Consider the following 15,612-nt stretch of genomic DNA (forward strand, 5'->3'; position numbering starts at 1 on the left):
TGTGTGTAAGGCTTAGAAGCACACTACTTTATCTACATTCACACATATGGACTATTTACTGTATCTAGTTTAACCTGACCTGCATCTACTGTATGTGAAATGTGGAAGGAAGTTGTGGTGAATGCAGAGAAGACACACAAAAAGGACAAAAGTCAGACTGTTCCCTCAGTTTGGATGGAGACATTTATTGGTCATTTCAGTTCAAACTTAAGGAGTGCCTCCTTAAGTGCCATGAAAACATGTATAATGGGTGTCACCATGGGCAACAACATGGTTGTGTCTGTAGCTGTCAGAACCTAAGTTTAGCTCATCTCAGGAAGTGGTACTCAGTCTGACTTCCAGGAAGCTTCAGGCAGAGTGAACACTGCTGTCACTCACCATTGTTCAGGCAGAAGTGTAATTACCGTACACCTGCAAGTATGAATTCTCCTGGTCACAGTCTGCAGAGCTTTACCTACCATTTTTGGTAAAATCAAAAAACAAAAACAGCAACAACAAAAAAATACTGCCTAAACAGCTGAGGATATGAGTGCTTGGATTAAACTAATTCCTGTAAATCATTCCTACAAATCTGTTCATATTTGGATGTTGACACAGTCCAATTTGGATGTGCAGAGAGTTCCAGATGTTTGCACATGTTATGTGCTGAAATGTTCCTGCAGATGTAGTATGTGTATGCATGGTGTTTCCCATCACCACAACAGGGTGCTTCTATGTCATCTGTCACTGACTCAGACCAAGCCCTACACCTTAGTGCCACATCAACCCACTGTGCACCCCGCCACAGTGGTGTTTCATAACAGCTGGGTCAATACTTCTTGTCATTCTTTATTAATAATGCCTTGCCAGCATTTAGACTACATCCTTCATTCTAAAATGCTTAGAAACAGAGTGAATGTGCTGATGAAGCAGGAGAAAATCTGCTCCTATACTGTGCTACAGTGTCTCAGATATGCGAAGTGATACCTCTGCTTCAGTCTACACAAGTGTGTGTGGGTGGGTGCTGATTCCCACTTGTATCTTCCCTACTATAATGCCACTGTTAACAATATCCAAACTGCGCTTTGTGTTTGTCCTCTGTTAATTGAATTTGTATCAAGTAATTGAGTCAGTGGACCAACCTGTTGTCTGCAGACACAGACAGGCCCCAAGCTCAGTGTCCACCAGGTCATACTGAGTCAGTGTGAGGAACCATCCAAACCATTTCTTTCTTTCCCTTATTTTATAGAAACACATGCAACATTTTATTGACCTAAAAAAGGCATTTGACACAATCAATCATGAATTATTAATGGACAAGTTAGAAAAATATGGGATCAGAGGAATGGTTCTGAAATGGATTAGTAGTTATTTGACACAGAGGCGTCAATTTGTGAAGTTGGGTGAATATCAATCGAGTGATCTGGACATTGTATGTGGAGTGCCTCAGGGTTCTGTTTTGGGACCTAAATTATTTATATTATACATTAATGATATATGCAAGGTTTCTGATTTAGTGAAAGTGGTTTTATTTGCTGATGACACTACCATATGGGCATCGGGTGAAAACCTACAGCAACTATCGGGACAGGTCTCACAGGAACTTGAGAAGATAAAGAAATGGTGTGATAGTAATATACTATCTCTGAATTTGGATAAAACTAAATTTATGGTATTTGGGAATCGTAGACTAGATAATGAACTGCAATTGAAAATTGGGGGAGCTAATATAGAACGAGTATATGAAATTAAATTTCTAGGTGTCATAGTTGATGACAAATTCTCCTGGAAATCTCATATCAGATATGTTCAAAACAAAATAGCAAAGAATATATTGATATTGGCAAAGCTAGGGATCACACCAATGTAGCTTTCATACAGTCTAAATTGTTAAAAATTTTCGATTTAGTGGGATATAAGACTGCTGTGTTTATGTATAAAGCCAGGAACAATTTATTACCTGGTGGAATTCAAAAACTATTTAATGAAAGGGAAGGGGGATACAATTTAAGGGGTCCGTTAAATTATAAAATTCATGCTATACGTACAACCAAAAAAAGATTTTGTATTTCCATAAGTGGGGTAAAACTATGGAATAATTTAAGTGTAATCATAAAAAATAGTAATAGAATTGATGAGTTTAAACATAAATATAAAGGTATGTGTCAATCAACATATATGCAAGAACAGGCTTAATGATTAATTAGATGGAACATTGTGGGTGTGGTGTATGAATGTTAACACTTTGTAATATTTCTACTTGTGTGATGTAGAAGATAATTATCAAAGTATGTAATTATGTAAGAATGTTAACACTCTGTTATAATTCTTTAGTATATTACTTGTGTGGTGTAGAAGAGAATTATTTATGTAGTAATACTGCTTGCAAACCAATGATGATAAGATGATGTCATGGGGTAGGACTAGATAAGTCTGACTTCTTCCTACTCCGTTCAAGCATGTTCTAGGTATGAGCAAATTGATAATGCATTTGTGGATATGTGTGAAATTATGTGTGTTGACATACTGACTGTCGTTACATGTTTGAAAGAATAAATCAAATCAAATCAAAATCAATTGTGAAAATCCCCCAGGAAATACCAGCCTACCTCGACTGAGGCATTGTACCTTCACTTTATTTGCTCAAATTAAATTCTAGTTTTTGGATAAGTGCTTCTTCCATCCACAGGAAATCACAGATCAGTACTTCAGAGCTGTTTTCAGTAATGAGTGAAGAATTTCCAGAGAAATCTGGACTCACCAAAGTTAGAACTTTTCTCTCTGTCATCCTCTTGGCATAAAATATCATAGACTGGTCTACTGTAGAATGTTGTTGTTGTTGCAATGAGCAGACCTGAAATCACCCTCAGTTTTTCAGATTTGCACTGCCTACATGTGCAACTTTAAATTTGATATAGATGTTTATAGATGTCTTAAACAGTGTCATTTTTCATTTCTTTTGGTATTTTATCTAAACATAGGTGAACATTTAAGCATAATTCACTGGCGCGCTTTACTTCAAATTTGCAGTGAAGGCCTAAATATTGTGAGAGAGGCAGACATACTGCAGACTAGACAATAATCTAAATGTGCCTTCACCCCCTTGACAACATCAGACAGCAGTTGTACACAATGTACACATGCTGTCTATGTGTGTGTCTACAAATTTTGATCAGCTCAGAGTCAGAAGTGTTGAGTGGCACCGAACCTCTCCAACATGATCACCCCGGCTCTAACATATCGACAGGAGCTGTGTGTAATTGACAGTTGACTGCTTGATGAACAATAGCGACTGATGACTGATGGCTGCTGCTGTTATGAGATAATGTACAGGGTGAAAATGGCTATATAATAATGAGCTGAGTCATTTTGATCTGGAGCCAGCTGCCCAGTCGCAGGACCAGGTGGGTCGTCTTTGTGGCAACATACTGTACAATTCATTGTGTTTGTCCTTGCAAACATAATGATTCAACAAGCTGTTGTGCCCTAATTAAGGTGCACATCTCATGCCTAAAGCTACATTAGTCCAAATTTTACCTTTAAGTGTTTATCGTTATGGCAAAAAAGTTCAAAAAAATATGTCAGCCATAATTGGAAAAAAGTCATTTCAGAGAACGAGGACCACTTTTTTCTCTAAGCTGATAATTCAGTGACCGGTGACTAATTCTTTATCACATAGACCAGATAATTACAGATGATTCATCCTCAGTCACCGCTGCGGATTGTTTCCACAAAGAACACTTCCATCTGTGGTTTACAGTGAAATGATAGCTGAAACATTTACCATAGTTTAGGGTTCAGTGAATAGAGACTTCTGGGAATGTTCCAGCTGAGCGGTGTATGGAGATAATGGGCTGTGTGCATTAGCAGGGTTATGGTTTCGGTTTGAGTACGGTGTTTATTGACTGTGTTGTGAGGGGCTGTTATGGAGGAAACACTTTGTTGTTTCACCTGCATAGAGTTTTATTTAGCACTGCATACATGCACTAACTATCTGCATAGCACTCTGTATTACTGTGCTGCTGGAGAATGTTGCAGTTTTATTGCCTTGCTCAATGCAAATTTGGTGGCACCCTGTCGTAGGACATGGGATACTGTTCACAGAATTTTATTTTCTGAACTGTGAAGTGTATTTCACATGATGCTCAGTGATAGCTGTAGTATGAATTGATTTTATTAGTGTTACACTAAATGTGAAATTAAAGCTAGCAGCTTAGCTTAGCTTACTGTAAAGATGGGAAACACCGGTTAATTAGCAAGGTTTCTGAGGTGCTACAAAAAAAGTGTTTCCTGTCTATGTGCTAAGCTAGGCTGTCCACCTCCTGCCTTCAGGTTTATATTGCATGGACATACACACACCAGCCACTTCATTAGGTACACCTGTACAATTGTATGCAATTGAGTGCAACACCGCTGCCTTAACATCTGTGTTTATGAAGCTCAGAATGTTTCAGTTTTGGTGAAATTGTCATAAATGTTTAAATTCAATGATATGTTTGTTAATGAGGTCATAGTTAAAGGTGGCATTGTACTGGAGTACATTATATTTAGAGGTGTTTCTGTATTTTTGTCCTCTCCAGTTCCATATATGAGAGGGCCAGAATATCAGGAACACCTCAGTATGATTTTGAATACAACTCTCCATGGGTTGATGATTTTAGTTTCTATTGACCATTGTTATGTCATTTTGTTCTGAACTAATTATACAGTGTACATTAGTAAAAGTTTTCAACTTGAATAATTTGTTCATCCAGATGTGATGTGTGATTTAAGTGTTCCCTTAATTTTTTTGAGCAGTGTAAATAAATTGTTAAAAATCAACAGACTATCTTTGACATGGCATTGGACTTGTACTTGCACTTGGATGAAATTAATGAATAAATCAGTGGTCCCCTGGTCCCTGTGCAGGGACAGCATCTTCAGTGGATGCGAAAAGGGAAGAGGGAAGCTTTACTGTGCTGTGTTCTGTTTTAGTATTGTGTTAAGTTCTTGATTACATTCTGACAAGATCCTTGTCCTTTATTGTGCTGTGATAGGGCCATTAGTTCAGCTGGATGCACACAGTGGTATATGGACAAGAGTTAGCCCCAATTAGACTGACCTGTACTTATGAAGAAGACCTGTTGAGACAGCCTACACTGTGGTTTTCTCCAGGCAAACCTTAAGATTTTTAATGGAATGGCACTATCTCTGCTTAATTAGTAGAAAAATCTGGCATTGTGGATACATCTAAGCAGCTAGTCTTAGAGCCAAGGTCTCAGGAGAAGAGCAGCAAATGCAACAAAGTAACAAGCTGGTGTATTTGACCATAAGTCTAATTTATCTTCCTCCTTACGATGTATATATACAGTGTTATTCAAAAAGAATGAAGCGATTCATTACACGTTGCTTCAGTTCTCAAGCATCGTCATGGAATGAGTCAGTGACCATTTGAAAGAGGAGTTATCTAAGTTTTGAATGGGTGTCACAGGGGCGACATTCAGTTATTTGTTTACCCTCGGAATGGCGAGTGGATCGTGATATGCTAATACGCGCCTGGGAGGAATTCTCTTATTGCATTAATGTTGCCTGTGCTGCAGGTGGTGGAATACTTGTGACTTGGCTGGAGTTTTGTATTACTTTTCCTTAATAAAATATTGCGTAATGAAATCGGTTCATTCTTTTTGAATAACCCTATATTTAATTTGAAAATATAAAAAAAAAAATTAGATTACATACCTTGAATTTGCTGCTATTTCATACATCACTGCTTATCAGTACCTTAGCAGGTTATTTTGCAAGATTTACAAGATCAAAGTATATTGTCTAGATCACAGGTTGTTTTTTAGTCTGAATGATTCCTGTTTTTAGGCCTTTGTTGTGAGTCTCACCAGCCAACTGTTTGTGTTGCAGAGTTTTGCAGAGAACACCATGAATGAACTGCTGGGCTGGTACGGCTACGACAAGGTGGAGCTGAGAGACTCTGACAGCCTGGAGATAGGGGAGACACCACAGCACATCTCTGTCCTCAAAGGTAGGAAACTTGTCATTTTGGTATTGTTGCTTTTTTGTTTAAAGTACTATACAGTAAATTGAGTGGATGCCTTGCTGCTTCATTATCCATCAGGTGATCATGTGCTGCATAAAAAGATAGTGAAACTAATGTAACTATTTGCTGCTCATGGATCAGTGATGATCCATGAGTACTTAGAGTACTGTATTAATCCCTGGCTTATTCATGTTTTGAGTATGTTGACACAGTTTGTTACACCGCTTGGTGTTAAAGGCTTTCCTTACTATGAGGGATGGGCTTCCACATGAGCACAATCATTCTACAGTTAAAACAGTTTTGGTTATTTCAAATTAAAGATCTCTGTATTTTGCTTTTGTCCCTGCTTTTCTCGCAGATTTGAAAAGGGCAGGGCTCAGTTGATGCACCAGTCAGAGTAGAAACCTGGAATAAAACTGTGGCGACAGTTTTGGAGCTATTTGCTTGTTACCTGCACATAGTACTGATGAAGCAGAATAATGTTTTTAGAAGATTAAACTGTTGTGTTTGCTGCTGAGCAGGTTTATTAAACCCTTTTTTATTGAAAACACCAGCCAGACATGCGCTGATGAGAGCTGTTAGACTGAACTAAAACATAAAAGTTGCAGCATCAACCAAAACAAAGCTAAAATGCTCTATAGAGCTGAGGGTGACCTGCAGAGTGAGTTGTAAATTCTTTCTGGATTTGTCAATATGAGCAAATTTTCACATTAGATGTAGTACTTTGGTTCATTATTATTATAAAATCATTATTTATCTATTTATTAGGTTTTTGGTCAACAAGCAAAATTAGAATTGCAATTATTTTACACAAAAAAGCATGAAACATAAGGGTATACACACCCGTTTGAATAAAAGCATGTATGCACACATACATAATCATACAAAATAAAATGAAATAAATAAAAACAATGTTATTGACCAAAGGTGTAGGCTGAAGCTAAAGCTTATTATGCCTACCCATACTCCACACTAATGGACATAAATTTAATATAAAAAAATACTGAGTATTCTGAATATATATATTTAGAAGAACATTCATTATGATTATTATTATTATTATTGAGTATATCTTTTTATTACCATTTTTTTATAAAGTATTTTAAACTGTGGTAATGAAGTGGCCATTTTTATTTCATCAGGAAAACTATTCCACAACTGAACACCTTTATTAGATGGGCAGTTACTACTTAATTTAGTTCTACAATATGGTTTGTTAAACATATATGTCTCTCTAAGGTCATAATTACTTTCCCTTACGCTGAACATAGCTTGCAAAGACTGAGGGAGGGTTTGTTGTTTTGCCTTATAAATAAGTTTAGCAGTACACAAGTCTACCAAGTCATAAAATTTTAATGTTTTCAACTGAATAAACAAGGGAATTGTTGGGGTATTATATGGAGAATGTGTAATTAATAATCTGATGACCTTTTTTGTAATAAAAAGACTGGAGTAGTTCTAGATTTATATGTATTTCCCCAAATTTCTACTCCATATGTTAAATATGGAGTGATGAGAGAACTGTGCACATACTAAAACCTATCTGTTAGATAATTTTCAACCCAAGAATGTGCTATCTCCCTGAAACCATATGTTTGCAATTTATATAATAAAATATTGTGATCTATTGTGTCTTTCTGCTCAAGGCTTTTTGTAAATCTAAAAATATTCCAACTGTGTACTGTTTTTTATTTATTGCTTGCGTAATATTGTCAACAAAATTCATAACTGCCATTGTTGTGGACCTATGTGCTCTAAAACCAAATTGTTCTTCAGTTAAAATATTATTTAATTCAATATAATTATCCAGCCTTTTAACAAATAACTTTTCTAATATTTTGGAAAATTGTGAAAGCAAAGAAATGGGTCTATAATTAGAAAACAAATGCTTGTCACCACCTTTGTGTAACGGGAGAGCTTTGGCTATTTTCATTAAATTGGAAAGATGTCAGTTTTGAATGACTGGTTACAAATGAAGGTAAAGGGCTGAACAATAATATACATTATTTTCTTAACTATAAACATATCCAACCCATTTTTATCCATCAGTTTTTTCCTTTGCAAATCTCAAAATTTTTAATATTTCATGTTTGTTGGTTGGGCTTAAAAAAATGAGTTAGAGTCATTATGAACAGACTCAATATTTATGGATTTGTTTTGTGGATGCAGTGTTTTATTTGCTAAAGTAGAACCAATTTTAACAAAATAATCATTCAACTCATTTACACTTTCATTAATATTATTTATAATTCTATTATCTTTAATAAAATGACTTGGATACTCACCACGATATTGTCTTTTATGTATTACACTATTTAGTACTTTCCATGTTCCTTGTATATTTTGTCTATGTTTTATCAATAATTTTATATAGTATTCTTTTTTACAGTTTTTAATTATATTTACCAATTTATTCTTCTATTCTTTATATTTATTTTCAGCATCTGTTCTAAATTTCAAAAATTTTCTATATAATATATTTTTCTTCTTACATGCTTTTATGATACCTTTAGTAAACCAAGGTTTCTGTATCTTATTATTGACTTTAACTGCTTTAAGTGGACAGCATTTATCGTATATTTTTAATATTTAATGAATCCAGCTTTAACCTCCTTTAGTTGATATTTAATATTATGGATGAATAAAACTGTTTTCAAGGACCTTAAACAGAAATTTAACAAAGCCTATCTTGAAAAACAAACATGCTTTGTCACTTGTGCCCCTAGTGTGGTGGAAAGTGACCCACTGATATAAAGTCTAGCCATCCTAGGCTCTTACATTGTGGCAGCGTCTCATCAGTTGTTCAGTAATGCTTCACTTTGTTTAAATTTCTCCCTTCTAGAAAACTTGTTGCCAAAAATCCCTGTTTCAACGGAGAGCAGCGAAGGATCTCCTGATCGAGCCAACAGCTCACAGTCCTTGCCAGCCTCTAGGAACGGAGTCACAGAGCCCTCCAACACACCATCCACCTCCACGCCCAGCACCAAGGAACATGGCAACCTGCCCATCATAGTTCCTATGGTCCCCCCACCAATGATCAAGCCCCCTGCAGGTATGGAGCGCTACCATTTTGGAAAGACATATGTGCAGTAGGAGATCAGACTCATACCTTCTTGTTTGTCAAGAAAACACTTAAACATGACTGCTATCAAAACACAGTGTCACAATGTGCTTAAACTGGTAAAGCAGCCCACCTCCAGTCTTCCTATAACATTTCAGCTGTTTCAAAAAAATATCAAGGTCATTTTCAGTCCATCACCCTTTGCTGATGAACACATACAAAATCATGTCCTTAATTTAAACACCCAACCACAAGAAATGTCAGCGATTTCTTCCACAGCTCTTCTCCAGACACATTCAACCGTACAGAAAGTATAAACCTACTTGCTAATTCTCCAGCACTTAGTAAGAAAACTGAATGTTTATGCAAGGAGAAAAGTTTCTGTTTTTACAATGAAAACCTCCATGCATTAGGCAGGGAAAGGCGACTAATGAGCAAGCTACCTGCTGTACACTGTGTTTTTCTCCACCTGCCCAAGTGTCAACATTACCCCGTCACCTCTCTGAGGAACTGTCCGTGCTCCTTGGCCAGACAGAGGGCTTCATTATCCCTTGTGTCTGCTGTGGCACAGGAGGTTGGTAAGCCCTGGCGGAGGGAGCAAGCCGCCTTGGCATCGCCCAAGAGGAGTCCCTGCTGGCCCTGCCTAGGTGGGAAAACAGATGGTGTAGTTCCACTTAAAGCCCAGCACCAACCCACCAACCAGCCGACACCCCCTTCAACTCACCACCCACCCCCTAGTCCCACACATATGCTGAATTATTCATGTGCCCCTCAAAATCTGACAAAGGACCTTTTGAGGTGCAGGTATGGCAGATTACGGTGGCATTTTAGTGTGGAGGCTGCATAATTACTGCCGTGTTTTTCCCCTCATGCAGATGTGAGTGTTTTGAGATGGGCTTGTTACAAGGTGCCAGGATGTGGGAAAGTGAAGAGTACCACCTCAAGATGTCTGTTTGAATGAAAATCCTGAGATATTTTATATTGACCTTAGATTCTATTCATTACATGTGGTATATCCTGTACATGTACATTTTTCCAAGCAGTATACAAACCCTAAACCATGTACTCAGTCAGCTTAGAATAAAACTATTGTTTGTGTTTTGGTTATTACTGCAGTGGGCAGCAATCCACACAGACACAAAAGACACAGAGGCTATAGGAAAGATAAAATATGCATGTTGGATCCACTACGCTGTCTTTAGGGCCCTAGGGAGTTATTCTCTTAATTGTGAGTGAGTCTTTACTTAAAATCTGATGGCCCTGTAGATCCATTAAGTTCACTACGAAGTGAAAAGCATAGCCAATGTGCGATAAGGAGGTGAGTGGGGGTAAAGACTAAAGGGCCTGTGTTTTTTCACCCTCACACCTGCACGGTCATAAAGTGATAATTGGGTGATACTGGAGGGAATCTCAGAGGATCGCTCTCTCTGCACTATAAACCCGCAGCTCAACACATGAAATTGCTATTTACCACACAAAAGGTGTTTCACTATTACTGACGGATGATATGTATGCTCTCAAGAAATAAACAGTCATGGTTAATCTGATGACTCGAGACTCTCTAACTGGAGTACTGTAGCGGTCAAGCCTGTTATTGCAACCACCACCTCACTAAATCTTACAACGGTCTATTAAAATAATTTATTGCACACACTGACCACACAGCAGCACTGCAGCTACTGGACATACCTCTAAATCAAAGTTTAAGAAATGGAGATAGATTTAAAGCCATTATTGTAGAATGCAGTGGATTTCAGGTCAAGCCTGTTATTGCATTGTGTTGTTCTAAAAACATTGTGTTGAGGTCAGCTGTTGATAGAAGTTTATTATATTTTAAAACATACTCTTTTTGACCTGTAAATCCATGATCATTTTTTTCAATATGTTCTCATAGCCTTTGTTAGTAGAACTCAAGGCCACCCACCCACACAGGTCATGAATTTTGACAAAGTAGCATTAACATAGATAAACCCACACACTTGCACTTAATGAATGAATAAATAGTAGATACATGAGGTCTACCTATTGATGAACAACTGCAAAAATCTCCACACACCCACAAACAGAAACATCCTAATATCAACTATTAATGATCACTCTCCGTGGTCATTTATTATTAACTTTCTTTTTATATTTGCCCAGTGAACATCATAGCTGTTTACAATCATCAGACAGTTCAGTGTAACATAAACATCCCATCCCATTAATATTTGCAAAATTACTGTAACTCTATTATAAGTCCAGGCTTGTCTTTGATGTAAATGTTGGCTTGTCCCTGTGCCTGCCCTTGTGGGGTGCAGGAAAAATTTGTATGTGTGTTTGTTTATTTCTGGTTCTTCTCCCTCGTGTTTTTTATATTTCCTTAATTTTCTTCCCTCTGTTTGCCCTCCAAGTGCCCTCATCCTGAATAATTTGGGAACAAAAAGGGAACAACTAAAACCACAATTATACTGTGGTTTCAGAGATGCTTTTGTGTTTAAGTGGAGAGGATGGATGGGTGGGGTTTCCTCCACATCAGGCCAGTTCAGTTCAGACTTGTGTAACTTGTCAGTCAGGGAAAAGCGTTCTTACAGATGCCTTCTTGTAATTCTCTCTGCTGTATGTGTTGTTCTGTGAAACAAATCTCACTCATCTTGCATCTTTGTTAGCTTACACAGACTATGAGGATTATTTCAAATAACAGACAGTGCACTTCAGCAGCAAGGCCACACCTCCAGAGCCTCCCGTGTTATCTCCAGCATCATCAGAACACATCCCTGTGTCTACTTCAGCATCTCTAATGCCCACAGAGCACAGCCACAAATAGGCATCTTCCCAAGTCCCAGGTTCCTCTGGTTCTGCTACATTTGCCCATGGCAGGGCTTCATCACAAATCCTACAGTGGTTTTGTGGTTTGAATCTTGAGTGGATTTAACCAGTCCAGCAGCTGGGATGAATCAGTGGAATTAATGTCTTTTGTTCCTTGCGTTTAATACATCTACTTGTTGCATGCCTGCTGGTGTACTCCACCATGGACGTCAAAAATAATAGTTGCAAGTTACCCTAGTTTAAGTGTAATGTATTTTGTAATATGAAACAGAGCCACTCTGATCACAAAGTACAAGTACTGCAAGGTCAGTTACAGAAGACATTATGAGTCTCAAATAACAGATCCAGTCATTCTTTGCTTTTAATAATTGTGTGAAAATATATCAGAGCTAATAAAAATATGTTAATATACTCATCAGCCACTTAGGTACACCTGTACAGTAGTATGCATTTCAGTGCAACACTAGCACCTTAACATCTTTGTTTATGAAGCTCAAAATATTTCAGTTTTTGGTGAAATTGTCATAAATGTATACATTCAATTATATATTTATTATTGAGGTCAGTTAAAGGTGGTGTCGTACTGGACTACATTATATTTAGAGGTGTTCCTAATATCCTGATCCTCTCATACGTATATGTAGCTGAGGATAAAAATGTAGCAACACCTCTACATATAATTTAGTCCAGTACACCACTACTTTTAACTATGACATCAATAATAAACATGTAATAGACACAAGTTAAAGAATGTTTGACATTATCCTTTAGACCGGTGTGTCCAGGACAAATGTCTACAGTTTATAAAGCGATAATGCAGGAAAGAGTAACTGTTTGCTCCACCAAATTACACAGTGAACTTGCACTCCATCCTAATTCACTTTCACTATTGGTTGTTTATCTCTAGATGATGATGTATCCAATGTGCAGATCATGTGCGCCTGGTGCCAGAAGGTTGGCGTTAAACGCTATTCTCTGAGCATGGGAAGTGAGCTGAAGAGCTTCTGCAGTGAGAAGTGTTTTGCCGCCTGCCGCAGAGCCTACTTTAAAAGAAACAAGGTAAAATTCCTTTCGTATCATCATCATCAGTGAGGCTGACAGAAGAATATATAAATGACAAGTTGTTCCAAAAATTCATGAAATAAGCAAATGATATATGTCATTGAAAATTACAGGAACTGATCATGATGCTGTTATTGTAGTGTTCATTCTCTCTAAAGTTAGAAAATGTTATATGCTAGAATAAAGGGCCTTTTGGGAAATACACTTGTTCTTTTTAATTCTATAGGTTAAATGAAATTGATACTATTCTCATGTTTGTGTGTTAAGGAGGCAGCTTGAGTCGGGTAGATCATATACACTGGCAATGGAGAAACTGCTAGATTTGCTTTCTTCAAATTTCAAAAGAATATTTTGCGTCTAATTTTTCACAACACAAACAATAATGTAAATTTTGTACAAAAATAAATAAATAAAATAAAAATTAATGGAAGTTATTTTTTCTTGATGGGAATAAATTATATTTCCCAAAATGACAAACTTTTTCCTTTCAGTAACCTTGGTGGAAGTTGGTGGTTAGTTAGCTAAAACAAGTCTGGTTAGCAGTTGTCCAAAGATTACAGGCAAATAGTTTAGTTAGTTTATTTGTAATCTTTGTAAATTAGGAAAATACTTGCAGTGAACTTTAGAAGTTAAGACACTGTATAAAAATTACTTTATTGATTTGGGGACTGAACCCAGGCTCTTATAAGTAAATGTACAGCGTGTAGTGATTGTACCACCCTGGTACCACAACAGCTTTTCCTTTCACAATGCTGTTTTAGTGTCAGAACTATTTTTTATTTGTAATTGTAACATCTCCATTTAGTGAAACCCTTTTGTGGAGGATAAACATTAGTCATACTTGCTTTTTTAAAACATTACATTCATGTTAACAAAGGCTAAAAGAAGTAAAAACTCCTATATTGTTACATGATTTCCAAGGTTTGTTGCCATTGTAAATTTGTTACCACTGCCATATACACAGATAACTGTAGCAATGAGTGGTCATTTGCAGTAAACAAAAAATAGAAATTTAGCAGATCAGTTAATGTACTATACAGCTGCTAGCTAGCTTTATGTGTTAGGCCTTGATATGTTCTAGCTAAGATGGTATTATTTAACAGAACACAAAACTGGTCACTTTAGTTTGCAGTCTTTATGCTTCGCATAAAAAAAGAACAAAATTAAGTATATCAGTTCTGTTGAGATAGGAAACTTCAGAAGTGCAGTTACTGAACCTGTTTTATTGCCAGGAGTAGAGATCATTATCTGGCAGCCTGTTTATCAACACACACACTATATTCTGTTTTGATGGAACTATAAATTTTTATTATAGTCCTTTTACCATGAGAAGGTGCTTTATCAGTTGTAACTTCAGCAATCATTTGTCACCCTAAATTCTGATTCAAGACATCAAAAGGTCATTTTAACTAAAATATTTTTTTAAAATGTCAGCTTGAAACCCTTGTTATTACTTTGACTTGAATACAAAAAGCATGATAAATAATACATTTAACCAGAAATAATTAAGAATAAATCAGGGATTTTACATTGAAAACACCTTCAGGCTATCATCTCCAAAATGTCTTGATTCATAAAAGACAAGACAGCAAATATCAGACTTATAACTGTGTGTATAATTTTCTCTTGGATCACTGTAGTTAAACGTTCTCCTTTCTCTCTTGTACCTAAGCTGGGATATATAAGGAATTACACTGTGAGTATGATGCTATTTTATGCTCCTGCTTGTCTGTCCTGAAGTCAGTTATTCATCCAAACATAATCACTTTTCAAGCACTGCACTAGAGCAGAAACCAGAGAGGGCTGCACTTAGAGTGTGTCTGTGCATTTCAGTTATTGATACCCAGTTTCTATTGTTTTCTGACACTTTTTTCCCAAAGCATGAGAAACAAGCTGAACTTGTGTCCACTGTACTGTTGCTCATAGTACATTTTTCATTTTCTACCTTGTATTCAGGCTCATTTATGTTTACAGTAAGTTTGTAGCTTTTATTGTATGAATGTTGAAATGATGATACATGATCTCTCACGTCCTGTTGATGAGTCTGCGTTGTTAAAACCTCACATGAAAACAAGTGTCACTTGCAAGAGCTACAAAACTTCATATCAGATCAAAATGCACAGTTTGAACATGACGTGCAAAAGAATTTGACAAGGTAGCATCACATCAGTACAATAATCATCAGGGAGGCTTATGCCTTCCTTCAAGCTTGGGTCCTCTACCAGAGGCCTGGAAGCTTGAGGGTCCTGCCCAGTATCTTAGCTGTTCCTAGGACTGCACTCTTCTGGACAGAGATCTCAGATGTTGTTCCTGGGATCTGTTGGAGCCACTCTCCCAGTTTGGGGGTCACAGCCCCCAATGTTCCTATTACCATGGGGACCACTTGTGCCTTCACCTTCCACATCTTTTCAAGCTCTTCTTTCAGCCCTTGGTATTTCTCCAGCTTCTCGTGTTCCTTCTTCCTGATGTTGCTATCACTTGGGATTGCTACATCTATCACTACGGCCTTCTTCCTCTGTTTGTCCACCACTACTATGTCTGGTTGGTTGGCCATTACCAGTTTGTCAGTTTGTATCTGGAAGTCCCACAGGATCTTAGCTTGGTCATTCTCAACCACCTTTGGAGGTGTATCCCATTTTGACTTTGGGACTTCTAGCTTGTACTCAACACAGAG

The 15,612-nt window shown here is 37.1% G+C and overlaps 1 protein-coding gene across 2 annotated transcripts in view; it reads left to right on the forward strand.

Annotated features, from left to right (window-relative positions):
• Positions 1 to 15,612, forward strand: part of sobpa (sine oculis binding protein homolog (Drosophila) a) — a 68,541-nt gene that overhangs the window by 7,092 nt on the left and 45,837 nt on the right. Inside the window, exons 2-5 of one of the 2 annotated variants that reach the window (XM_020621932.1) lie at positions 5,872 to 5,992; positions 8,850 to 9,059; positions 12,784 to 12,935; positions 14,611 to 14,634. In XM_020621932.1, coding sequence (XP_020477588.1) covers positions 5,872 to 5,992; positions 8,850 to 9,059; positions 12,784 to 12,935; positions 14,611 to 14,634 — 507 coding nt within the window. The remainder of the gene's footprint in view (positions 1 to 5,871; positions 5,993 to 8,849; positions 9,060 to 12,783; positions 12,936 to 14,610; positions 14,635 to 15,612) is intronic. The other variant, XM_020621933.1, reaches the window with a different exon arrangement.

Source organism: Monopterus albus, unplaced genomic scaffold, assembly GCF_001952655.1.
Source record: "Monopterus albus unplaced genomic scaffold, M_albus_1.0 scaffold270.1, whole genome shotgun sequence".
NCBI classification, from domain to species: Eukaryota; Metazoa; Chordata; class Actinopteri; order Synbranchiformes; family Synbranchidae; genus Monopterus; species Monopterus albus.